This window comes from Microcaecilia unicolor, chromosome 4, assembly GCF_901765095.1.
Source record: "Microcaecilia unicolor chromosome 4, aMicUni1.1, whole genome shotgun sequence".
In the NCBI taxonomy this organism is placed as follows: domain Eukaryota; kingdom Metazoa; phylum Chordata; class Amphibia; order Gymnophiona; family Siphonopidae; genus Microcaecilia; species Microcaecilia unicolor.
In genome coordinates this window covers 190,403,414-190,429,836 of record NC_044034.1, presented here as the reverse complement: position 1 = coordinate 190,429,836, position 26,423 = coordinate 190,403,414, and the positions used below count along the sequence as shown (strand labels likewise).

Genomic DNA, 26,423 nt, shown 5'->3' with positions numbered 1-26,423 from the left:
TCCTTATCTAAACATGGCCTAAATCCCTACATCTACGCTGATGACGTCACCATATTCATCCCTTTCCAATCCACCCTTACAGAAATCTCGGAGAAAATAACCACTGCCATGAACATCCTAACATCATGGGCCAACGCTTTCAAGATGAAAATGAATAAAGAAAAACTCAATGCCTAATCCTTTCATCACAACACGCTACTCAGATCCCAACCACCCTGACCACCCCTGATGTTACAATCCCTATATCTGACAATCTAAAAATTCTAGGAGTAACATTAGACAAACACTTTAGAAACTCATGCAAAAGCCACGATGAAGAAGATGTTCAACATGATGTGGGTACTGAAAAGAGTAAAACCATTCCTCCCACAGAAAACTTTCCGCAATCTAGTACAATCCACAGTGCTCACCCATGCCGACTACTGAACAGCATCTTCATCGGTTGTAAAGCCAAAATCATGAAAAAACTCCAAACCGCCCAAAACACAGCAGCTAGACTCATCTTTGGCAAATCACAATTCGAAAGCGCGACACTGTTACGGGAAAATCTTCACTGGCTCCCCATCAAGGAACGCATAAACTTCAAAGCCCACACAATGATCCACAAGATCCTCCATGGCGAATCTCCAAGCTATTGTCCAACCTGATCGATCTTCCACCCAGGAACTGGCTCAAATCTTCTCGAACATATCTCAATCTCTATCTTCCCAACTGGAAAGGCCTCAAATACAAAACCTACTGCGCATCCAACTTCTCTGTTATAGGCAGCCAACTCTGGAATGCCATACCTTGACACATTAGGAAAACCATTGAACACCAACCTTCCGGAAACTACTGAAGACTTACCTCTTCAAACAAGCCTACCCAAATGAACCATCCTAACTCTTGAACCCAACTCCACAACACTAGTATTACCCAAACACAAATCCTTTCCCCACATCTCTTACTATTGACCTACCCTATGTAACAATGTCATCTCTGATACTTTGTCTGTTACATTGTATTAATTCTATCCAGCTCATAATTGAAAGTGATCGCCGGCCATTTCCCGACACAAATCGGGAGATGGCCGGTGATCTTGGAAAAGCGGCGAAATCGGTATAATCGAAAGCTGCTTTTTTTGACAGCATCGCCGCTTTCCCATCGCCTCGCCGGTGAAAGTTCAAAGGGGCGTGTCAGCGGCGAAGCGAAGGCGGGACATAGGCAGGTATGGGCGTGGCTACCAGATAGCCAGCTTTCCCGATAATGGAAAAGAAACGGCGTTAAGCAGTATATCGCCGGGTTTACTTGGTCCTTTTATTTTCACGACCAAGCCTCAAAAAGGTGCACCAACTGACCAGATGACCACTGGAGGGAATGGGGGATGACCTCCCCATACTCCCCCAGTGGTCGCCAACCCCCTCCCATACTAAAAAAATAAAACTAAAAACCTTTTTTGCCAGCCTCAAATGCCGTACCCACCTCCATGACAGCAGAATGTGTTGTATCCTCTGACAGCCTTTCCCTGGTTGCGATGTGGCTCTCGGGTGAGTGTGACACCTTTTCTGTTAGGTGCCCTGCAGAGTCACATTAGCAATGTATTGTGGTGGGTGTAGGGTACTGGGCTGTACTCCCATGGTGCTTTTCCCCCCTGCTAACTGGGTCAGAGTGTGCCCTTTTTTGTTTCCGGTAGTCCATGAGGTAGTGGCCATTTTTGTAAGCCAGTTTTAGATCCCTTTCATGTTACCCACGTTAGAGAACGTTATTACCTTGAATGTGGCTGAAAGAGGGCATTGTACACCATTGTGCCAGCTCTGACCTACTGCTAATCTCAGTACCAGGGAGACTCTTTGCCAGTGGGGCACAACCTCTGATCTGCAGTTAACTGTGAGTAAACGTGCTTATTCAAATAAAGGACTTTTTCCAAAGAGATTAGTCTTCAGGTGTGAACTGCTGTGCCAAGGTTATACAGCAGCAACAAGTCCTAGAGGCCTGCATGTATGCAGGTCCCTGGAGCACTTTTAGTGGGTACCGCAGTGCACTTCAGGCAGGCGGACCCAGGCCCATCCCCCCTACCTGTAACACTTGTGCTGGTAAATGGGAGGCCTCCAAAACCCACTGTACCCACATGTAGTTGCCCCCTTCACCCCTAAGAGCTATGGTAGTGTTGTACATTTGTGGGTAGTGGGTTTTGGGGGGGGGGGGTTGGGGGCTCAGCACCCAAAGTAAGGGAGCTATGCATGTGGGAGGTTTTTCTGAAGTCCACCGCACTGACCCCTAGGTTGCCCAGTTGGTGTCCTGGCATGTGAGGGAGACCAGTGCACTACAAATGCTGGCTCCTCCCACGACCAAATGCCTATGATGGTATGTCATGGGTACTTTCTGTTGTGATTCCAGCGAAAAGGCTGATGAAAGTTCTTCCTGTACATCTTCAGTTAGCGATGTCCAAGGTAGAGAGGCAATATAATGACTCAGTTGCCTATAGTAGAAAATATCACTATCTAGCAGTCCAAATTCTTTTTTCAATTTGAAAACTCTCGAATGCGGCCCTCTCTGGTTAATACCTATAATAAGCATACAATGCCTTTGCTTTTCCAGTTCCTAAATACAGAATACAGCTGACCCGGGGGAAAAGCATGATTATCACTAATCTGCAGGAATGGGGTTACCTTTGCAGAAAATTGGTGCAAGCGGCATACCCAGCCCCACACTGCCTTTGCTGTTGCCATGATCCCCGAATGTTTCAGGGAGTATGGCACAAGTGCACCGGTGCTATGTAAATAATTACTGAAGTGTGTCCCCTGTGAGAGACCCAACTCTAGGGTTGTGTTGGTGTAATCACTAGTATTCCTATACCAATCACTTATATGCCTCATTCCACCCCACGACCAAATGCCTTGGATGTCATCGTGTTGGAGATGGCCGGCATTTTTTTCCATTATTGCTGAAAAACGAAAACGGCCATCTCAAACCCGGCGACATCCAAGGCATTTAGCCGGGCTAAACCGTATTATCGAACAAAAAAGATGGCCAGCCATTTTTTTTCAATAATACGGTTCCAGCTAGTTGTAGCGCCGCCGCCAACATAGATCGCTGGTGATCTACTTGGCCAGCGACGTTTGATTATGCCCCTCCACAATACTTTGTATTACACCCTATGTAACTATGTCATCTCTGATACTTTGTTCCATACTTTTTATTAACTCTGTGTTATTTTGTACCATACCATGTAAGCCGCACTGAACCTGCTACCGAGCAGGAAAGAGCGGGGTATAAATGCTACAAATAATAATAATAATAATAATTTAGGTCTTTGGGAATTGGTGTGAGTAGTATATTGCTTTTATCCATAGGGAAAGATCCATATTGAAGCATGTAATTTAAGGAGGTGAGATCTGTTATGAAACGTTGTGGGGCAAATTTTATTAAGTAACTGGGGCACGTGTCTAATTTGCAATGGGACTTGGTGAATTTGTTGATCACTTGGGTGACTGTTTCCTCCATCAGTAAATTGAAATTTGTCCAAATTCGGTCTGCTGGATATTCATCGATGACTGGGTCCAAACAATTAATACATTTTTCATAGTTGGTGGAGTTAAGTGGTAAGGTGGATCGTAGCTTAGTAATTTTCTCGTGAAAGTAAGTAGCTGGATCATTTGCTGATGGGATATCTGTATTAGTTGTAGTAACCGGTGTGGTATCAAGAAGATTATGTACAAATTGGAATAGCTTATGTGTATCCTTATAATCTGGCCCGATTTTGGATTTGTAATATGACCGTTTAGTTTGTCTGATTGTGTATTTGTATTTTCTTAGCATTTGTTTCCATGCAATAAATGTGCATTCATCTTTCATTTTATTCCATGCTCGTTCAAGTCTTCTTACTTGAGTTTTTAGTTTTTTTAGTTCATCATTAAACCAAGATAGTGAATTATGTCTTCACGATGCTCTTGTTTGTAGTGGTGCTATTGTGTCAAGTATATTCTTGCATCTATTTTCCCAATTTAAGAGGTATTGATTGGAATCTGTTTGTACTGCCCATTCATTCATGTAGAACTGTTGCCAGAATAGTACTGGATCAATTTGGCCTCTTGTGATGTAAGTTTCACGTTCTTCTTTCTGGTTCAGGTTCTTTTTCCACTATTGTATGGATATGTTTAATTTGAAGTGGTCTGACCATGGTATTTCTGTCCATTTTGTGTCTGTTAATATGAGGGTTTGATCTAAAGAGAATTTGTGTGCAATGAGGTCAAGTGTGTGTCCTTTAACATGCGTTGCTTGAGTATTAGTCCAATTAAATTCCCACAGTTGTATGACATTTATATGACTTCAGTATGTTTCTTTTACATCTGTTTGCACGATTACTAATAAATCCATATCTTGGACCGTCTAGACTCCACAAGCATGTTTAAAGTACAAGCTTTAAGTGCTAAGTCCTTTCAGTGCCTAATTGACTGACAAAGAAGAAAAATGCATCAAATCACATGTGGAATATATTTTTATTACTGATAAAAGTGCATTTGCTATGAATGCAGCAGATGTTGTTTTCAGACTGGGTGGGAGGAAAAAACTCCTCTGTTTGCAGTTCTCATACAAAGTGGTAATTGTTGCTTATACAGAGGACAGATTGCTATCATTTCACATAAGTAAATAATTTCTATCCCTTTTCTTTTAATCATTTGTGATATAGCAGTGTTCCTGACAGTGAGACAGGGGAATACATCAGGTATGGATGGACTTTTCTTGTCTTTGTTGACTTATTGAACATCTTCTTTTGAAGATTACAGAGAACTAAGTGATGGAGAGGACTTTAAATATTCATGTTAGGTTAAACACTATTCATTTGAATCTGCCTATTCTATGTATTGAGCAATAATTCTCAACTTTGCTTGAAGTTCTAACCTAAGTGGGGATAGCAATTGCAGAGATTGTATGATTTCTTGCTTACATTTTCTGACAAATTTAAGGCACCCCTTGTGATTTGCTGAGACAACTTACCATAGGCATCAGTGGTATAAATGGTGCTAAAGCTGGTAATTGCAGCTCCTTTATTTGCAGATGGCTAGAAGTTCCAAGTGGCCTGCTCTGTACTTATTTATGGTATTTGGGTATTTGTTTTTTAGGTTTCTTTGTGGGATTTTCATGAATGTTGGATATGCATAGCTCCTTGCATGCTCACAAATCAGATCTGAGAAGGTCACTTTGCTGAAAAAAATATATATATGTAAACTGCTTCATTTTAAACAAATGCACAGTGAATGATACATCTGTTTAGGTTCAATTTTTCTTATTGTGTTTTCTAATTACAAATCATGTAAGAATCTGTAATGGCAAAACTTCAGTTTGATATTATACCAGCTAATAAACATGATTTGAGGATATGTCCATTAATATTAATTAATGTTATTTTTTGCAATATTTTTGTAGCCCAGAAAAGGAGACAGCTGTTGACAGGGAAGTGAGGTACAGTCATGTAAAATCTTATTACAGCACTTAACACAGTTTCTGTTTTAGTTGTTTTCCTCTGCTCAGAAAATTGCAATATCAGTGAAATGAGTGATGTACAAATGATCAGGGCTGGTGAAAGCTGTAGGCCATGGGTGTTTAATGTCGGTCCTCGAGGTCTGCAACCCAGTCGGGTTTTCAGGATTTGTCCAATGAATATGCATGAGATCTTATTTGTATGTACTGCCTCCACTGCATGCATATAGATCTCATACATATTCATTGTGGAAATTCTGAAAACCAGACTGGGTTGCGGACCTTGTGGACCGACATTAAGCACCCCTGGTCTAGGCAAACTAGGCAGCCACCTAGAGCTGAAAATGATTTCAGCTAGACTAGGAGTGGATAAGCAAATGCTGATGTAGTAGGTGGAGCTGCTGTCTTGCTAGTTAGTTGCTTCTTCCATTAAAGGCTTGGGAGAAGAACCAAGCTTTCACCTGCTTCCTGAAGTACTACTACTACTACTTAGCATTTCTATAGCGCTGCCAGTCTTGTGCTAAGCTAAATCTTTGTGGGGGCAATTCTGGGGAAGACTCGTTGCTGGTTATCACATCTCATGATTTCCTTTGGAGACGGTATGTTTAGGGATATTAGAAGGACCTTAATGACCTTGGAGGTGTGTAGAGGAAGATCCTGTTCTTCAAGTACTCTATCCCATTACCTTTAAGGGTTTTGAAGATCAGACATAGATTTTTAATTTTAGCTTTGTATTTTACTGGTAAGTTATGTTGTGACTGGTCTCTTGGTATGTCTTTCTGTGTCTGCCAGTGCCTGCTACAGCTTGATAGTTACGGGGAAGGCAATTTTATAACACATTGCCTAGGTAGGAAGTCCAAGCAGACATCTATTTTGGGGCTGTTTTATAAAGATAACATATATAGAGGGGCAATTTTGAAAGGAAAGTCTAAGTTCCGATTTGGATGTTCTTGCAAAACGATGAAATCCAGGGGTGGGGAAACCCGTATTTTTGAAGCAAGATGGGCATCCATCTTTCGTTTCGAAAATGCTGTCAGGGACGTCCAGATCCTTAAATTTTGGACGTCCATAGATTTGGACGTCCCTAGACATGGACATTTCTGAATTTTAGCGATTTTCGAAACCAAAGATGTCCATGTCAAAAGCGTCCTAATGCAAGCCATTTGGGCATGGGAGGAGCCAGCATTTGTAGTGCCCTGGTCCCCCTGACATGCCATGACACCAAGTGGGCACCCTAGGGGGCACTGCAGTGGACTTCATAAAATGCTCCCAGGTACATAGCTCCCTTACCTTGTGTGCTGAGCCCCCCAACCCTCCCCCCCCCCCCACAAAACCCACTACCCACAACTGTATACAACTACCATAGCCCTTATGGGTGAAGGGGGCACCTAGATATGAGTACAGTGGGTTTGCGGTGGGTTTTGGAAAGCTTGCTGTTTCCTCCATAAATGTAACAGGCAAGAGGGTATGGGCCTGGGTCCACCTGTCTGAAGGGCACTGCAGTACCCACTAAAACTGCTCCAGGGACCTGCATGGACCTGAGTATGGCATCTGAGGCTGGCATACAGGCTGGCACGAAATATTTTTAAAGATGTTTTTTGAGGGTGGTTAGTGACCACTGGGGGAGTAACGGGAGGTCATCCCCGATTCTCTCCGGTCATCTGGTCATTTCTGGCACCTTTTTGTGCCTTAGTCGTAAGAAAAACAGGTCTGGGTGAAAACGAAAGATGGATGCCCATCTTGCTTCAAAAATACGGGTTTCCCCACCCCTGGATTTCACCGTTTTGCAAGAACGTCCAAATCGGAACTTAGACTTTCCTTTCAAAATTGCCCCTCTATATATGTTATCTTTATAAAACAGCCCCAAAATAGATGTCTCCTTGGACTTCCTACCTAGGCAATGTGTTATAAAATTGCCTTCCCCGTAACTATCAAGCTGTAGCAGGCACTGGCAGACACAGAAAGACATACCAAGAGACCAGTCACAACATAACTTACCAGTAAAATACAAAGCTAAAATTAAAAATCTATGTCTGATCTTCAAAACCCTTAAAGGTAATGGGATAGAGTACTTGAAGAACAGGATCTTCCTCTACACACCTCCAAGGTCACTAAGGTCCTTCTAATATCCCTAAACATACCGTCTCCAAAGGAAATCATGAGATGTGATAACCAGCAACGAGTCTTCCCCAGAATTGCCCCCACAAAGATTTAGCTTAGCACAAGACTTTCTTTACTTCAGGAAGCAGGTGAAAGCTTGGTTCTTCTCCCAAGCCTTTAATGGAAGAAGCAACTAACTAGCAAGACAGCAGCTCCACCTACTACATCAGCATTTGCTTATCCACTCCTAGTCTAGCTGAAATCATTTTCAGCTCTAGGTGGCTGCCTAGTTTGCCTAGACCAGGGGTGCTTAATGTCGGTCCACAAGGTCCGCAACCCAGTCTGGTTTTCAGAATTTCCACAATGAATATGTATGAGATCTATATGCATGCAATGGAGGCAGTACATGCAAATAAGATCTCATGCATATTCATTGGACAAATCCTGAAAACCCGACTGGGTTGCAGACCTCGAGGACCGACATTAAACACCCATGGCCTACAGCTTTCACCAGCCCTGATCATTTGTCGAAGTGTTCGTCAGGGACGTCCTTTTTTTTTGATTATGGGTCAAGGACGTCCCAGTGTTAGGCACGCCCAAGTCCCACCTTCACTACGCCTCCGACACACCCCCTTGAACTTTGGCCATCCTTGCGACAAAGTGCAGTTGGAGACATCCTAAATCAGGTTTTGATTATACCGATTTGGACATCCGTGGGAGAAGGACGTCCATCTTCCGATTTATGTCAAAAGATGGACGTCCTTCTCTTTCGAAAATGAGCCCCATAGTATCACAGAGCCTGCAGTAGTTGTGAGGATTGGTATTTGTGTATGTGCATATTTTAAAAAATTTAATTTATAATCTGCTTTACCATCAAGTTCAAAATGGAGAACAATCACACATTATAAGCAGGTACTTTCTCTGTCCCTAGAGGGCTCACCATCTAAGTTTTTATACCTGAGGCAATGGAGGGTTAAGTGACTTACTCAAGGTCACAAGGAGCTGCAGTGGGAATTGAACCCAGAATGCTGGGATCAAAGGCTACTCTATTAACCAGTGGGTCACTCCTCCTCTCTGCAGGTGTCTTTTGTGATTCTGCCCTTGCCCCGACCAAATTCCTTCCCTGAAAACATTTACATTCTCCGCACCTACTTTATGTATGTATAACCCCAAGAATAATTTTACAAAAGCCATTTTCTGTGGGTAAATGAGAGTTTATCAGAAAAATAAAATGAAATTACCCCGTGAAAGTGTGGCTCTTTGTATCTGAGAAAGTGCAGAAAGGTTGCAGGCTTTGGAAATGTATATATATGTCCATGTATTTGTGTGTGTGTGTGTATATATATATATATATATATTTCCCCTTGGGGATTACATCAAGACACACTGCACAGAGAGATTTTGATTGTATGTCTTCTGGGAACAGGGAAATATACCAGAATATAACTCGTCTTGAACTACCAATGAAAAGGTGTAAGTAAATCAAAATAAAGAAACAGTTTCCTTGGGGAGAGGGTCATCATTCTTGTTTTTTGCACCGGGTACTGTTTTCCTTATGGCCAGTCCTATGCAGAGAACGTACAGCATTGTGTCTGGTTTTATATTGTTTCCTGTAACAGATGCCCAAGGATCATTTACATTGCTTGAAAAACAGAAACTGAGAAACACAGAAAAATAAAGGCAGATAAAGACCATATGGCCTATCCAGTCTGCCCATCAATGCCATCTATTCTCCCTATCACTCTCTTACAGATCCTATATATACTTGTCTCAAACTTTCTTAAATTCAGAAACAGTTTTTGTCTTCTCCTCCTCCTCCAACAGGAGGTCAGTCCACGAATTCACCTTCCTTTCTGTGAAGAAGTAGTTCCTCAGGTTACTTCTGTATCTGTTCCCTTTCACCTTCATCCTATGCTCCCTCATTCCAGAGCTTCCTTTCAATTGAAAGAGACTCACCTCCTGTGCATTTATGCCATGTACTGTAGGTATTTAAACATCTCTATCATAGCTCCCCTCTCCCGTCTTTCTTCCAAAGTATACATTATTGATGAATCTTGAAATGAATGAGGTTTAAAATAATGATTTAAGGTTCATTGTTGTATTCATCCAGGAAAAGAGGACCGGTGGCATATGCTTCTCAGAAATCCTGGCTGTTGAATGCTACTGTGGAGGAGAACATCATTTTTGAAAGTCCTTTTAATAAACAAAAGTAAGACTGCCTCCTCTTTATAAAGCTGAAACAAAGTGGCTGATTGTCCAAAGATGCTTTGAATTTCCTGCCATGCAGCTCAGTTCAGTTTAGTCTGGACAACTTGTTGCCCAGATAAAGTTAACCAGTTAAAAAGAGGGAGGGGAGAGAGGCATATCAAGAGTGGAATTAAACTTTTAGTAGGTAGTGCTAGTATTCAGCACTATCCTGTTGGATATAAGTAGTTAAACCCCAGAGTTAATAATCTGCAGTACTGCAGGTTAGTGAATTTGGTGGTAAATTTTGTTTTGCATTGCTGTAGCCAGGAATAATAAGACAAAGATAAATGACCTGGTCCATTTCTTTACAAAAGAATCCTACCACCCCAATATCCCCTTCCTAGAGAACCTCCCCACTTCCAGTACCCATCTCCCAGCATCTATCAGGAGTCTCCCTGGTGATTAGTGGGGGGGGGGGGGGGAGCAGGAATGATCCCCATATGCTCCTAGCTAGAGAATGACATGGGGACAGAGACCCGCAGTAACCGCAGGGATGGGGATGGGGATAGAGCCCGCAGGGACAGATCCGACGGGGGACAGATCCCACAGGGACGGGGCGGGGATGGGGACAGGGCCCGTGTCATTTTCTACTTTGAAGTCTGTTAATGAACTGGACTGTTATTTAAGTGATGCAGATGATGATATTTTGATTTTTTTGGAAAAAAACAAGCAAACAGGCTGGTCACAACTAGCAAAATTTGCATGAGGGATCCTGTATATCCTGCTATCAGGACATCTTCTAAGAAGACATCTTCTATTGCTGGAAGGACTGTGGAAGACAGGAGAGCTAGACTGAATCCTGAAATTGTTGATGACTTCATGTTCATCCACAGATTTAAAAATCATAACAGTGCTTCTTAGGGCAAATTTCTTAGGGTGTACAGAATGGGTTGTATTTATACCCCTGGATATTTTAACAGGGTGGATTGGGGTAGTAGAAGTCAGCTATTGGGATTAGAAGGGTAGAGGTTGGTGGTGGGGGAGGGAACCTGTGGGGACGGGGCAGGAATGGAGACAGGGCCTGCAGGGGCAGAGACGGAGACAGAATCTGCGGGGATGGGGTGGGGATGGAGACAGAACCCGAGGGGATGGAGCAAGGACGAGGACAAACTTTGTCCTGATGTCATTCTCTACTTCTGGCTACAAACTGGTGGCCTCATTCCCTAGCACTCATCTTCCTCTTACAAGTATTTACTTTGCAGCACAATAAAATGATGCAGAAACAACCCAGGATACAGAGGGACATCATACTTTCAGATATTCTGCCAGCTAAATTTTATTTATACACCTTTTGTTTGAAACATGTTCCTTTGTGTAATTGTTTTTTAATGAACACAGCTTATGTTCAGTGGGGGAGGGAGTGGGGGGTCCATTTAGCTAATCTTGACTAATACGCCATTAGGCAAAACTGCACTCATAGCAGGATAAGTGTTGATTTTGCACTCAGCCTTTTGTTTCCACAGGTACAAGGCTGTAATCAATGCTTGCTCTCTTCAACCGGACATCGACATTCTTCCCCATGGAGACCAGACCCAAATAGGAGAGAGGGTTGGTAATTGTTCAAATAAAACTCTGTCATCAAACTTCATTGTGTTTTATGCTAGCACATGCTGTTTTTAAACCATGTTTTGTAAATTAGCAGCATCATTCTGAGTAAACACAGGAGAAAGGCTGCTTGTAACAGAGAAGTGTTATTGAATGGATTTTTTGCTTACTAAAATGAACAAGAAGTCCCTTTAGTAATAAACGTGCATTTGTATGAGAATTCCAAGGGCATATGCTTTTTCAGACTGAATAGATACTGAATGGCAGCCCTTTGTGATGTCATCAATTGCAGATGGATTTAGAACCAATCTCACTGGATCATCCTGTTTTCTTTCCTATATCCTGTTTTCTTTCCTATATAAAAAATACCAAATAATTTTGGATGTGTGTTGAAAAATTTAGGTTGAAAAGATAAAATGTTGCAGGTCCATTATGTTGCAGGTTTCTTTAACACCATTCAAGTTTCACCATTAGGCACAGAACCAGGTCACATTGTCTGAGTCATCGGGATATATTTTTTAAATAATTTGCTACGGCATTCCTGCATCTTAATTCTAGCAATACTAAATGCAGATTAGTGCAACACTAACTTGTATAGTGAAAATCAAACATGCTGAATAATCTCAGTTTTTTCATCCACAAGCATTATTAAGTAAAGCACACAAGTGGGTGATGTCTCCCACAGCTCAGAGCTTCAGTTCAGAGTCCTGAGCATGCATGACCCTTCTCATGCTCAGCAGTCTTTTCATCTTATCAGTTTCATTTTTTCCCACTCAAGTGAATGGATGCAAGTTGAAGCTCTCCTTTGGTTTAATAAGAATTGGCCATACAGCATTTTCTTTTTTTGTTTGTTTGTTTTTTGTTTTGTTTTTTTGCTTTTGAGACATGTTTATTATTTTATTACTTTATTTTTTATTTTAAAAAAATGTTACCAAAGTCAGAATTTTGTCCTTGCTAAAAGTGTGGCAGTGTCTGCTTTGTCTGATTCAGGCCATTTCAAGAAGGCTGCGAGCATTGCTCTACAGTGTCTCCTAGAACAAGGAGAAATCATCTGAATTGACTTTGTGACCATTTGGAGGCAGAGAAGGGTCTCAAATCTGAAGAGAGTTAGCTCTGTGCAGTCGTTAGTAACCACTGTGCATACAGGTCAAGAATCTTCCATGAAGAGTTTTTTAACTTCTGGGCATAGTGATCTCCATACTCCATAGTGACCCCTAAGTCCATCAGACCTGTAGCACAACCACCAACAAAGCTTTTACGACCACAGCCACCCATGTCCAGCGACTCTCCTCTCCCCCGCCCCCCCCTGCAGCCACCCATATCTAGCGACCCTCCTCTCCTTTCCCCTTGCCCCCCGTGTAGCCACCCATGTCCAGCGACCCACCTCTTTCCCCTGCCCCCCCCCTGCAACCACCCATGTCCAGTGACCCTCCTCTCCCCCTGCCCCCCCTGCAGCGTCCCTTCTGTCTCCCCTGCCCTCCCCTGCAGCCACCCATTTGGTCTCAGGACCCCCTCCCCACCTCCCTCTTCCCTGACCCCCCTGCAGCCATCCAGGTCCAGCGACCCTCCTCTCCCCCTGCAGCCACCCATGTCCAGCGACCCTCCCCTCCCCCTGCCCCCTCCAGCCACCCATGTCCAGCGACCCTCCCCTCCCCCCTCGGCACATCACCCAAACCCCTACCCCCCCCCCCAGCGCATCACCCAAGCCCCTACCCCCCCCCCTCGGGCACATCAATCCCCTTGCCACCCGCAGCCGCCAATACTAACGCTGTCCGGCCGCTGCCTCGTCTCCTGTTGAGCAGCAGCGGCCAGAACAAAAAGAAAAAAGCCAAAAAAAGATTTTAAACCTGAAACACGGCTCCGTAGACAGCCATCTGGCATTGGCTGTCATCTCTGCAGCCGCTCCTCCTCTCCCCTCTGACGTCGCTGCGCTCCTCCGGGGTCTTCCTGCAGGGGCAGTGACGTGGAGGGGAGAGGAGGAGTGGCTGCAGTGACGACAGCCAATGCCAGATGGCTGTCTATGGAGCCGCGTTTCAGGTCAAAAATCTTTTTTTGGCTTTTTTCTTTTTGTACCGGCCGCTGCTGCTCCACAGGAGAAGCAGCAGCGGCCAGACAGCATTAGTATTGGTGGCTGCGGGTGGCGAGGGAGTTGATGTGCCCGAGAGGGAGGGGGGGGGTAGGGGCTTTGGTGATGCGCCAGGGGGAGGGTCTTGGGTGCTTCGCCGGGGCAGAGGGGCTTGGGTGTTGCGCCGAGGGGGGGGGGCACTGAGAGCTGATTGGTAGGCAGGGGGAGGAGTATACTCCTCCCCGGCCTGGCTCGCAGTTTTGCAGGGCAGGGGCTTGGGTGTTGTGCCGAGGGGGGGGCACTGACAGCTGTTTCCCAGGCCTTGGAATCAGCTGTCAGTGACATCACTGATGTCAGTGCATTCTAAACTGCCTAGCAGAACACCTCAGAGGGAGCCACAGTACCAGGCACATTAGAATGTTGGAGGTGAGAATTATTATATAGGATTACTTATTTTAGATTATTTATAATCCATCAATCCAGATACATTTGTGTCTTTTTTATGAAAAACTTATTAAAAGGAAATTCCTACAGGTACCACCTGACTATATCTTCAGAAGAATTGCTGCATGGTAGTTCATTGTATTCTTTTATGTGTGCTGTTTATGGACACGTGCATTTCAAGGCTCATTGGAAGCATAGATCTATTTATACTTATGGGCGGTAAAAAAAAAAAAAGTGACCCTCACATACTTTTCCAATAAAGATAATTTTTCTCCCTGAAATAGAATCTGGTGGGGGGGGGGGGGGGGGAGGGCGTGTTAGTTGCAATAACAACTTAATGTAGCTGGCTGATATTAAGCCCTCAGTGCTCAGTGGCTTTTTAAAATACTGGCCTCCTTGGATTAAAAAAACACTAGCCCCCCCCCCCCCCGATATTCAGCAGGCGGCGGGTAGCGCTTTGACTGCCCACCACCAGAGTTCAACCCAGATATTCAATACCAGGCCCGATTGGCATTGAATATCTGGGTTTTTCAACGCCAGCTACTGCATGACCAGTTAAGTCAATATTCAGACTTAACCAGCCATGGTGTAGTGGGCAAAGATAGGCCTCCTTTTTATGCTGCCTTATTTGCCTGCTAAGCCTGGCCGGTTAAGTTCCGAACATCAGGACCTAGCCGATCACAAACCTGGAACACCCTCAACATCTCCGACTTTTTTTTCAGCACTAACTGGTCATTTTCAGTGGCGATAACCGGTTAAATGCTGCTGAAAATGACCAGTTATCAGCCAAGATGTGAGTTAACCAGCCGGCGGCCACTCCCAGTCAGTTAATTCGCTTTGAATATCGGCCAGTAGATGCTCAGCATCAGTATCTGGATATTAGCTGGCACTGAATAGTTGAGAATCAGTGCTGACTGGCAGTGCTATCCGGTTAGTGGTGATATTCAAGCCACTAACCACATAGATAACTGAATAAAGATAGGTCAACCTTTTTTGCTGCCCTGTTAAATCACTTTGAATATCGACCTCAATATTGCTGCTAATTGGATCCCTTCTGGCTCCCTTCATTCTCCTCTTATAGACTGCCTCGCACTGTGCAGATAATGCCACTAAATATCACACTTGCAGGTTAACAGGAGTTTTAACCTCCACAGGAGGTTAGAATATCTACCCTTGTGTTTTTATATTTGTTAGACTTTCTGGAAGAAATTCAATAAATGGTGCCCAAAATTGCTTGCCAATAAAATTGATAAAGAATAACATTCAGCATGGATCCACACCTAACTTTTTGGTGCCATACTTACACCTGCTAAAAGCTGGTGTAAATGCCAGTGCCCAACTTAGGTGTACTTCAGGTGAATTCTGTAATTCTGCATGTAACTTTCTGAAACACCTCAGATGCCATGGCCACACCCACGTTTCAGATTCATGCTATGAGAGTTAGGTGCCGAGCGTTATAGAATAGCATGCAGCCAGATGTGTGCAAATTCCAATTGATGCCAGTTAACTACAATAATTGATAGCACCTTTGCTAGTTAAGGGCTCATTGATCAATTAAGTTGTGCGCACAACTTGGACATGTGCCCAAAATTCAGCTTGCAGTTTTGGGCTTCATATATAGAATCCGGGGGTATGTTTAGAATTGTTGATTAACAAGATTTAAGAGAGAAAAAAACAAGAATTTTGGCTAAGCATGAATTGTAGTGACAGACCCTGTCAGGCTGATTAATAGAAGACATCCTTTTTTTCATTTGCCAGGTTTTTTTTGAAAATGTGAAAAAATGACACTAGGTTCTCTTACCAGGCCACTTAATGCAAAACATCCCAGCAGCTCTCATTTGAAGAAATACATCATGTGATCGTTAAAACCAAGAATAAGCTGCATGAGAGCACAGTTTAAGTAATGTTAATATCACCCTTCCACACAAAATAAGTAAAAGAAGCAATGTAGCAAACTGAAATACAATACCCCAGAGGCCATTTTGAATCACAGAGCTGTGTTAGGCAAGTTAAGTATTTTAGAGCATGAACTGCTATTGACACCAAGGTTTACAAAAGTATACAGAAAAAAAGGCTGGATTTTTCTATGGACAAATGATTAAAACCTGGGAGACAAGCCATTTATATGCAGATCCACATCTTATTATTATTATTATTATTTGTAGCATTTGTATCCCACATTTTTCCACCGATTCGCAGGCTCAATGTGGCTTACATTTGCCGTCATGGCAATTGCCATTTCCGGGTAGCATGGTTACAAAAGGTGTACCATACATACATGGTAGAGAAGAATACATACATGTAAGAGAAGAATACGTTATGGTAATGCATATTGATTATGAGTATTCCACTCTTGGTAAAAGAGTATAGGATGGAACTGTAGACAGTGGCTTGAATATTCATTGTACACAATTGTTAGTGAGGCTTTATGAAACCACATGGACCTTGCAAGTTGCAACAGTCATGGCAGCAGAGGGTTAAAAATCAAACTGTAGCCACTTCTTATTCTGCATAAATTCCATTCCATTAAACACCAAACATGTATAGAGAAGACCATTTAGCTTGTTTATTAACCAAAAAGAGCATTAATTGGAGGCCTAAATGAGTATGATGGCTTTAATGGATTGACCCTCACTCTCTCTGTTTGCCCACAGGGTATTAATCTCTCTGGAGGCCAGCGCCAGCGAATCAGTGTGGCAAGAGCACTTTATCAACAGACCAGTGTTGTGTTCCTGGTTAGTAAAACAGCAATCCATTCTCTGCTCTATAGCTAAGCACATTGTATAATCAGTCATGGAAGTGGCATTTTCAATTTAATTGTTGAAAGGATTTTAATCTTATGACAATCTACTGTGAACTTTTGTTCCTTGAAAATATTGCCCTATGTCAACCACTTATTATTTGCTGCTGTTGCTGCTGCTGCTGCTTTTGTGAGATATTGTTCATACTTGTGCCCAGTGGTGTGCTGGTAAATTTTTAACAACAGGCTGTCTCCTCAGTTCACCTCTGTGCACCCCCCCTAAAAAAAAAATTTGCATTGCTGGCTATACCTGGGGAGAGAGCCTGGGGGGGCAATACATTACTCTCTCCAATAAAAAAAAAAATGCTCCCAGGTTCCAATCTAATTCATGTTTAATGTGGAATAAAATGCCATAAATAAGTAAATAAATAGATAGAAACTCTGAAGGTTGAGCACCTGATTCTCATAACATGATGTCTGTTTTAGAAGCCCTTTACCAGGAGAAAAAAAATCTCTGCACCAATATAACAGGGTTAGGGTGTCCCTATAACAGCCCCTCCAAATGACACACCGATTACGATGTATAACAAATTACTAATCTACCTATGAAAAGTTATTCCCTTCTTACACTTCCTCTATGTGTGTATACACAAGCCAGCATGTTTAAAAATTCAAATTTTTTTTTTTACAGTATCCAGTCCACGGTCCCCATCTCACCTATTCGAGACCTCCTCCCTGCTCCCCCGGTGAAAAGTTATTCCATTATTATACTTCCTCTGTATACATCCGTACGCACAAGCTGGCATGTTTGAAAATATTTTTTTGAGTATCCTCCCTATGGTCCCCACTCCACCCCACCTCACCTCACCTAATCCAGGCTCCTCCCCGCTCCCCCGAGCCACAGGGTCCCAGCACATACCTAATGGCAGGCAGCCACCCTGGTGGTCTAATGGATTCTTCAGGGCCCAGGCAGGAAAGATCCCCAATCTGCATTACCCAATCTACAGTGGCCTCAATATAAAACCACCTACGCCTCCACCTTTTCCTATATTAGCGTACAACTGTGGAATGGTCTACCTAAATTTGTGAAAATTACCCCTGATCATCCGACCTTCAAAAAATATCTTAAGACCTTCTTATTTGGAAAAGCTTACGCTCAAGACCCGCCCCGCATCTCTTCCTATTGAATTCAATTTCTCTTTCCCACATTTCCCCACCTCTGCTATTACTCTCTAGCCTCTTTCACTACAATGTCGTTTGACTGTTTGTTCTAGAATTGATGTATGAATTCTGTAAATTACTGTAAGCCACATTGGGCCTGCCCGTGGGTGGGAAAATGTGGGATATAAATGCTATATAAATAATAAGCAAATCTCTTTCATTACACTACCTGGGTAAGTTACACTATCCAAGTAAGTTACATTACACTATCCAGGTAAGTGTCAGTGGTTTCGTGCAGGTAGAGGTTAGGATAGTAAATCTCATGCTAGATGCTTAGTGCAGCTTAGTTAAAGAGCTCTCTCGTGTCTCATACAGTGCTAGATCCTCAAGTAACATGCCAATATATGGAACCCAAGACAACCTTTATATATATATCTATATATATATATATATATATATATATTATATATATATATATATATATATAATATATATATATATATATATATATATATATATTGTAAGAGTATGTAGGCAGCCCGCAGGAACGAAAGAAAAGAGGAGAGAAAGGGACTACAAATTTCAGCATGCCCCAAAGGAACCCTGGGGTAAGCAAGAATACCCCAGGTACAGGCAGGCAATCCCCAGGGAAGAACCCGAAATAGGAAACTACAACTCCCCAACATGCCCCAAGGGAACCGGGGGATAAGAGAAACTATGTGCATTCCGGGAGAGACCAGAGGAGGGCCGCAGGGGAAGGAGTAAGGCTGATTCTCCAACCTGGTGGAAGAGGTGGTGGAACAAGTGGTGGAGAAAGAAGGGACTCCAAAGAACTTTAATGAAGAAAAGGCTGAGGCAGCTGGGAGAGGGGCGGGGTGAAGAGAATATGGATTGGGCTCCTGAGGAGAGAGGGGCAGAGAGTGAGCCTTGCCCTATGGAGCTGACTGAACCGGAGAACACCCTGGAAGAGCCGATGGACTTTTCAGCTCTGGCTCAAGCGAAAGCCAAGGAAGTAGCGGGGCCAAGCCGGGTCAAGCGGGAGGAGGTCAGGTAAGAGAGAGTGACTGACCAAGAGGGTGGACCCTAGGCTTTGAGCCCGCGCAGAGCCATATTGTGTTTAAAGCTGGAATTGAAAGTGAACTGTGTTTGAAAGCCTGGCTAACCTGAACTGTGTTTTGAAAGCCTGGCTAACCTGAACTGTGCTTTGAAAGCTTGGCTGTGTTTGAAAGCCTGGCTAACCTGAACTGTGTTTTGAAAGCCTGGCTAACCTGAACTGTGCTTTGAAAGCCTGGCTGTGTTTTGAAAGCCTGGCTGTGTTTTGAAAGCCTGGCTAACCTGAACTGTGTTTTGAAAGCCTGGCTGTGTTTTAAAGCCTGGCTAAACTGAACTGTGTTTTGAAAGCCTGGCTGTGTTTTAAAGCCTGGCTAAACTGAACTGTGTTTTGAAAGCCTGGCTAAACTGAACTGTATTTTGGTAAGCCTAGCTCAACTGAACCGGGGGGGTTTTTTTTTTTGCTTTATGCTGCTCCTCTCTAGGAGAGGAAGAGAGAGGACGCAGCTGCTGAAGCCTGGCCTGTGTACCAAACCGGCTTGAGTAAGGTACATGGTAACAGGGATTTGTTTTGTGTTTTGGATCTGTACTTGAGAGAAGGAGGGACGCCCTTCCTATGCAATAAACAGCTTTATTTTGAGTTGGAGGTGAGCACGGCTGGAGAGTGTTCTTTTGTTTGGGGAGCTGCAACCTCGGAGTGAAGGTGAGCAACGTAACAATTGGTGTCAGAAGTGGGATCCCTTTTCGGACCTGTCGCTCGAGGAGGCCAAGACCAGCAAAGCCGAAAAGCCCGACGGAGGGGCGAACGCTGAGAAAGGCGCAGACCCGTCTAGGGTTCCGGAGTCGCGGAGCCGGACCCAGGATGGACCCCAAGGAGATCTTCGCGTGGATGACGATGCAGTTCCAGAAACAGCAGGAACTGACCAATAAGATGGTGGAGGACTCCTTGACGGCTGCACGAGAGCAGCAACAACCGGTGCTGAATATGCTCCAAGACTTTTTTCAGAGGGGGATCAATGCTCCAAGGGACGTGGGAGCCGGAGTAACCGGACAGGGGCCAGGAGGAAGCGGTGCGGTAGGACCTTTATCCTTGAACTCACTTACTTGGGGAAAGTTGTCTGAGCAGGATAATGTAGATGATTTCCTGACCGCATTCGAGAGGGTGGCGGTGGCCGCAGGATGGCCCCAAGAGCAGTGGGCCATGCGGTTAGTGCCTTCATTATCTGGGGAGGCTCTCGCAGCCTTTAGAGACTTGGCTCCTGGGGATGCTGCCCACTAAGGGAGGTTAAGAGAGGCCATTAAGGACCGTTACGGACTAAGTACCCAGGCTTATAGGCGTAAGTTTCGGTCCACTAAATGGGAAAAGGGAGAAATCCCTAAAGCGGTGGCCACTAAACTGATGGACTTGGTAAAAAAATGGTTGGAACCTGATCGCCACTCCACAGGAGAGATTCTTCAAGAATTGGTAGTGGAACAATTCCTGCAGGGCCTTCCCAGGGAGATTAGGGCAGGATTAGTCCAAAGGGGTTGTAAGACAGTGGAGGCCGTGACTGCAGGGTTGGAGTGTTACTTGGAAGCCCAACATTGGGGAGGACCCGACCTGGAGGGGGGGAAGCCCCGACCTCAAGGAGGCTGGGGGCCCAAAAGTTCCTTCTTTAAGACAGATCCCCAGGGAGTGAAGCACGAGTACAGCGGGGTGGGTAAAAAGCCAGTAGTACCCGCAGGCCCTGGGGAAAAGGCTACCTCGTATGGAGGAAAAATGTGTTATAAGTGTGGGACGGAGGGGCACTTCCTGAAGGATTGCCCAGGTCGGGAGGGATGGACCTCGCATGTGGCCCAAGGGTTTAGGCCACGGTATACTGCCAAGGTGGAGGTGGAGGGTTTACCGATTGTAGCCATGTTAGACTCCGGGGCAGACCAGTCCATGATCTCTAGGAGGTTATGGGAACAAATAAGGAAAAAGAGAACACGAGGTCAGGATACCTATGAGGGAGCAGTGGCTATTCAATGTATACATGGGGCCAGTACTCGTTATACCCTCCATAGAGTTCACTTGAAGGGGCCCACAGGGGAGATAGAGATAGCCATGGCCGTTCTGCCCCGGTTGCCACAGGAGATGATTTTAGGAAGGGACTGGCCCCCGTTTACCGAATGTATTAGTGAGAAAAGAGTGTTGGTAACAACCCGCGCTCAGGCTCGGCGGGACCCTGAGGTGGAGGAAGAGGAAATAGGAGGGATTTTTCCTTTTCAGGGGAGGTCCTAGGGGAGCCAGGAAAAGAGAGAAAGGGGAAAGCTTTGAAGAAAAAGGAGCAGAGGGGTAGACGGGAGGCATTGGAGCAGGCGCAAAAAGAAAGTTATCTGCCAGTAGCCCCGAAAGAATTGAGGGAACAGTTTCCCCAGTTTCATAGGGAGCAGGCCAATGACCCCACTTTAGAATGTGCTTGGGGAAGGGCACGACAAGGTGAAGGCAGGGAGGCTCCGGGGTTCCTGATAGAAGGGGACATACTATATCGCAGGGTACCCAACTGGGAGAACTCTGAGTATGGGAGACAGCTAGTAGTCCCCCAAGCTTTTCGCCCCCTGGTAGTAAGGCTAGCTCATGATCACCCTTTGGGGGGGCATAAGGGCTCCCAAGCTACCCTGACTCATAAGTACATAAGTACATAAGTAATGTCATACTGGGAAAAGACCAAGGGTCCATCGAGCCCAGCATCCTGTCCACGACAGCGGCCAATCCAGGCCAAGGGCACCTGGCAAGCTTCCCAAACGTACAAACATTCTATACATGTTATTCCTGGAATTTTGGATTTTTCCAAGTCCGTTAGTAGCGGTTTATGGACTTGTCCTTTAGGAAACCGTCCAACCCCTTTTTAAACTCTGCTAAGCTAACCGCCTTCACCACTTCTCCGGCAACGAATTCCAGAGTTTAATTACACGTGTGGGTGAAGAAAAATTTTCTCCGATTTGTTTTAAATTTACTACACTGTAGTTTCATCGCATGCCCCTAGTCCTAGTATTTTTGGAAAGCGTGAACAGAAGCTTCACATCCACCTGTTCCACTCCACTCATTATTTTATATACCTCTATCATGTCTCCCCTCAGCCGTCTCTTCTCCAAGCTATATAGCCCTAGCCTCCTTAGTCTTTCTTCATAGGGAAGTCGTCCCATCCCCGCTATCATTTTAGTTGCCCTTCGCTGCACCTTTTCCAATTCTACTATATCCTTCTTGAGATGCGGCGACCAGAATTGAACACAATACTCAAGGTGCGGTCGCACCATGGAGCGATACAACGGCATTATAACATCCTCACACCTGTTTTCCATACCTTTCCTAATAATACCCAACATTCTATTCGCTTTCTTAGCCGCAGCAGCACACTGAGCAGAAGGTTTCAGTGTGTTATCGACGACGACACCCAGATCCCTTTCTTGGTCCGTAACTCCTAACGTGGAACCTTGCATGACGTAGCTATAATTCGGGTTCTTTTTTCCCACATGCATCACCTTGCACTTGCTCACATTAAACATCATCTGCCATTTAGCCGCCCAGTCTCCCAGTCTTGTAAGGTCCTCTTGTAATTTTTCACAATCCTGTCGTGATTTAACGACTTTGAATAACTTTGTGTCATCAGCAAATTTAATTACCTCGCTAGTTACTCCCATCTCTAAATCATTTATAAATATATTAAAAGCAGCGGTCCTAGCACGGACCCTTGAGGAACCCCACTAACTACCCTTCTCCATTGTGAATACTGCCCATTTAACCCCACTCTCTGTTTCCTATCCTTCAACCAGCTTTTAATCCACAATAGGACATTTCCTCCTATCCCATGACCCTCCAATTTCCTCTGTAGCCTTCATGAGGTACCTTGTCAAACGCCTTTTGAAAATCCAGATACACAATATCAACCGACTCCCCTTTGTCCACATGTTTGTTCACTCCTTCAAAGAATTGAAGTAAATTGGTCAGGCAAGATTTCCCCACACAAAAGCCATGCTGACTTGGTCTCAGTAATCCATGTCCTTGGATGTGCTCTGTAATTTTGTTTTTAATAATAGCCTCTACCATTTTCCCAGGCACCGACGTCAGACTCACCGGTCTATAATTTCCCGGATCTCCCCTGGAGCCTTTTTTAAAAATGGGCGTTACATTGGCACCCTCCAATCTTCCGGTACCACGCTCGATTTTAAGGATAAGTTGCATATCACTAGCAGTAGCTCCGCAAGCTCGTTTTTCAGTTCTATCAGTACTCTAGGATGAATACCATCCGGTCCAGGAGATTTGCTACTCTTCAGTTTGCCGAACTGCCCCATTACGTCCTCCAGGTTTACCGTGAAGTCAGTAAGTTTTCTCCGACTCGTCCGCTTGAAATACCATTTCCGACACCGGTATCCCACCCAAATCTTCCTCGGTGAAGACCGAAGCAAAGAATTCATTCAGTCTCTCCGCTACATCTTTGTCTTCCTTGATCGCCCCTTTTACCCCTCGGTCATCCAGCGGCCCAACTGATTCTTTTGCCGGCTTCCTGCTTTTAATATACCCAAAAAAATTTTGACTATGTTTTTTTGCCTCTAATGCTATCTTTTTTTTATACTCCCTCTTGGCCTTCTTAATCTGCGCCTTGCATTTGCTTTGACACTCCTTATGCTGTTTCTTGTTATTTTCAGACGGTTCCTTCTTCCATTTTCTGAAGGCGTTTCTTTTAGCCCTAATAGCTTCCTTCACCTCACTTTTCAACCAGGCCGGGTGTCTTTGGACTTCCGTCTTTCTTTCTAATTCGCAGAATATGTATGGCCTGGGCCTCCAGGATGGTATTTTTGAACAGCGTCCCGCCTGTTGTACAGTTTTTACTCTCTCAGTTGCCCCCCTAAGTTTTTTTTTTACCGTTCTTCTCATTTTATCATAGTCTCCTTTTTTAAAGTTAAACACTAACGTACTTGACTTTCTGTGTACAGTTACTTCAAGGTCGATGTCAAAACTGATCATATTATGGTCACTGTTATCAAGCGGCCCCAGTACCATAACGTCCCTCACCAGATCATGCGCTCCACTAAGGACCAAGTCTAGAATTTTTCCCTCTCTCGTCGGCTCCTGCACCAGTTGCTCCATAAAGCTGTCCTTGATTTCATCAAGGAATTGTATCTCTGTAGCGTGTCCCGATGTTACATTTACCCAGTCTATATTTGGATAATTGAAGTCACCCATTATTATCACATTGCCCATTTTGTTCGTGTCTCTGATTTCTTTATCATTTCTGTGTCTACCTGCTCATCCTGGCGAGGCGGACGGTAGTAAACTCCTATCACCATTTTTTTCCCTTTATACATGGAATTTCAACCCACAGTGATTCAAAGGTGTGATTTGTGTCCTGCTGAATTTGTAATCTATCTGAGTCAAGGCTCTCGTTAATATACAATGCTACCCCTCCACCAGTCCGGTCCACCCTATCATTACGATATACTTTGTACCCCGGTATGACAGTGTCCCACTGGTTATCCTCCTTCCACCAGGTCTCAGTAATGCCTATTATATCCAATTTTTCATTTAGTGCAATATATTCCAACTCTCCCATCTTATTTTTTAGACTCCTAGCATTTGCATATAGACATTTCAGAGTATGTTTGTTGTTCTTATTTGCATGATGCTTAGTACCTGACACTATTGATTTGACATCTTTTGTCTGATCTTTAGTTGTATTTAAGGGCACCTGGCCTACCACGGTCTGTTGTGCAACCTCACTGTCCAGAAACCCTATCTTCCCTGTTTGTGAGGTATCTTTGCAAGATACCTTTTCCCGAACCATGCGCTTTTGAACGACTGTCGGCCTTCCCCCCATTTCTAGTTTAAAAGCTGCTCTATCTCCTTTTTAAATGCCGACGCCAGCAGCCTGGTCCCACCCTGGTTAAGGTGGAGCCCATCCTTTCGGAATAGGCTCCCCCTTCCCCAGAATGTTTCCCAGTTCCTAACAAATCTAAAACCCTCCTCCCTGCACCATCGTCTCATCCACGCATTGAGACTCTGGAGCTCTGCCTGTCTCTTGGGCCCTGCACGTGGAACAGGTAGCATTTCAGAAAATGCTACCCTAGAGGATCTGGATTTGAGCTTTCTACCTAAGAGCCTAAATTTGGCTTCCAGAACCTCTCTCCCACATTTTCCTATGTCATTGGTACCCACATGTACCAAGACAGCAGACTCCTCCCCAGCACTATCTAAAATCCTATCTAGGTGACGCGTGAGGTCCGCCACCTTCGCACCAGGCAGGCAAGTCACCAGGCGATCCTCACGTCCACCAGCCACCCAGCTATCTATATGCCTAATGATCGAATCACCAACTACAACAGCTGTCCTAACCTTTCCCTCCCGGGCAGCACCTGGAGACATATCCTCGGTGCGAGAGGATAGTACATCCCCTGGTGGGCAGGTCCTGGCTACAGGAGTACTTCCTACTTCACCAGGGTGATGCTCTCCTTCTAGGAGACCTCCCTCCTCCAAGGTAGCACAAGGGCTACTAGACTGGAGGTGGGACCTCTCTACAACATCCCTGTAGGTCTCCTCTATGTACCTCTCTGTCTCCCTCAGCTTCACCAAGTCTGCTACTCTAGCCTCAAGAGAACGGACATGTTCTCTAAGAGCTAGGAGCTCTTTGCATCGGGCGCAAACATATGACATCTCACCAACTGGGAGATAATCATACATGTGACACTCAATGCAAAAGACTGGATAGCACCCCTCTCGCTGCTGGACTGCTGACTCCATCTTAGTGTTTTTGAGTTTTCCAATATTTTAAAACTTGCTACAGTATTAAGGATATTGTGGCGCTTCTATTGGCCCGGAGTTTATGGGGAGGTGGAGAAGTATTGTAAGTCCTGCCCCAACTGTCAGAAGGTGGCCGACCGGCTGCCACCTAGGGCACCTTTAAAGCCCCTGCCTAGGGTGGAACAACCGGTGAGGAGAATAGCCATGGATATTATTGGTCCGGTAACAAAATCCCAGAGAGGTTTCCTCTATGTGTTGGTGATTATGGATATGGCCACTCGGTACCCATGGGCCTTACCTTTGAGAAGCCTATCAGCAAAGGGCATTGCCAGGGAACTGATAAAAATCTTTTGTGAGGTTGGCTTCCCCCAAGAAGTTTTGACAGACCGGGGGTCCAACTTTATGTCAAGTACCTTAAGGCAAGTGTGGGAGGCTTTTGGGATAAAGCATATCCGTACAGCGGCCTACCATCCTCAAACCAATGGAAAGGTGGAACGCTTTAATAGAACTTTAAAGGGTATGTTAAAAAAAGCGTTAGGCGAGGATAGGACAGGGTGGGACCAACTGTTGCCCTTTGTGCTATATGCCTATAGGGAAAAGGTGCAAGACTCATTAGGGGTTTCGCCTTATGAACTAATGTTTGGCAGGAGGCCAAGGGGGATTTTAGATATATTGCAGGAACATTGGGTACCTCCGGAAGCATCTGATCAGTCAGTGGTCGAATATTTACAGGATCTGAGGGCCAGATTGGACAGGTTACAGGAATATTCCCAGGATAGGCTAGAACAAAGCCAGAACCAACAAAAGGAATATTATGATAAAGGTACTCGGGAAAGGGAGTTTATAGTAGGAGT

The 26,423-nt window shown here is 44.6% G+C and overlaps 1 protein-coding gene across 1 annotated transcript in view; it reads left to right on the top strand.

Annotated features, from left to right (window-relative positions):
* The window catches only part of ABCC8 (ATP binding cassette subfamily C member 8), an 803,652-nt gene that overhangs the window by 539,527 nt on the left and 237,702 nt on the right, over positions 1-26,423 (top strand). Inside the window, 5 exon segments of the mRNA XM_030201075.1 lie at positions 4,670-4,705; positions 5,407-5,442; positions 9,671-9,769; positions 11,271-11,355; positions 16,516-16,596. Coding sequence (XP_030056935.1) covers positions 4,670-4,705; positions 5,407-5,442; positions 9,671-9,769; positions 11,271-11,355; positions 16,516-16,596 — 337 coding nt within the window.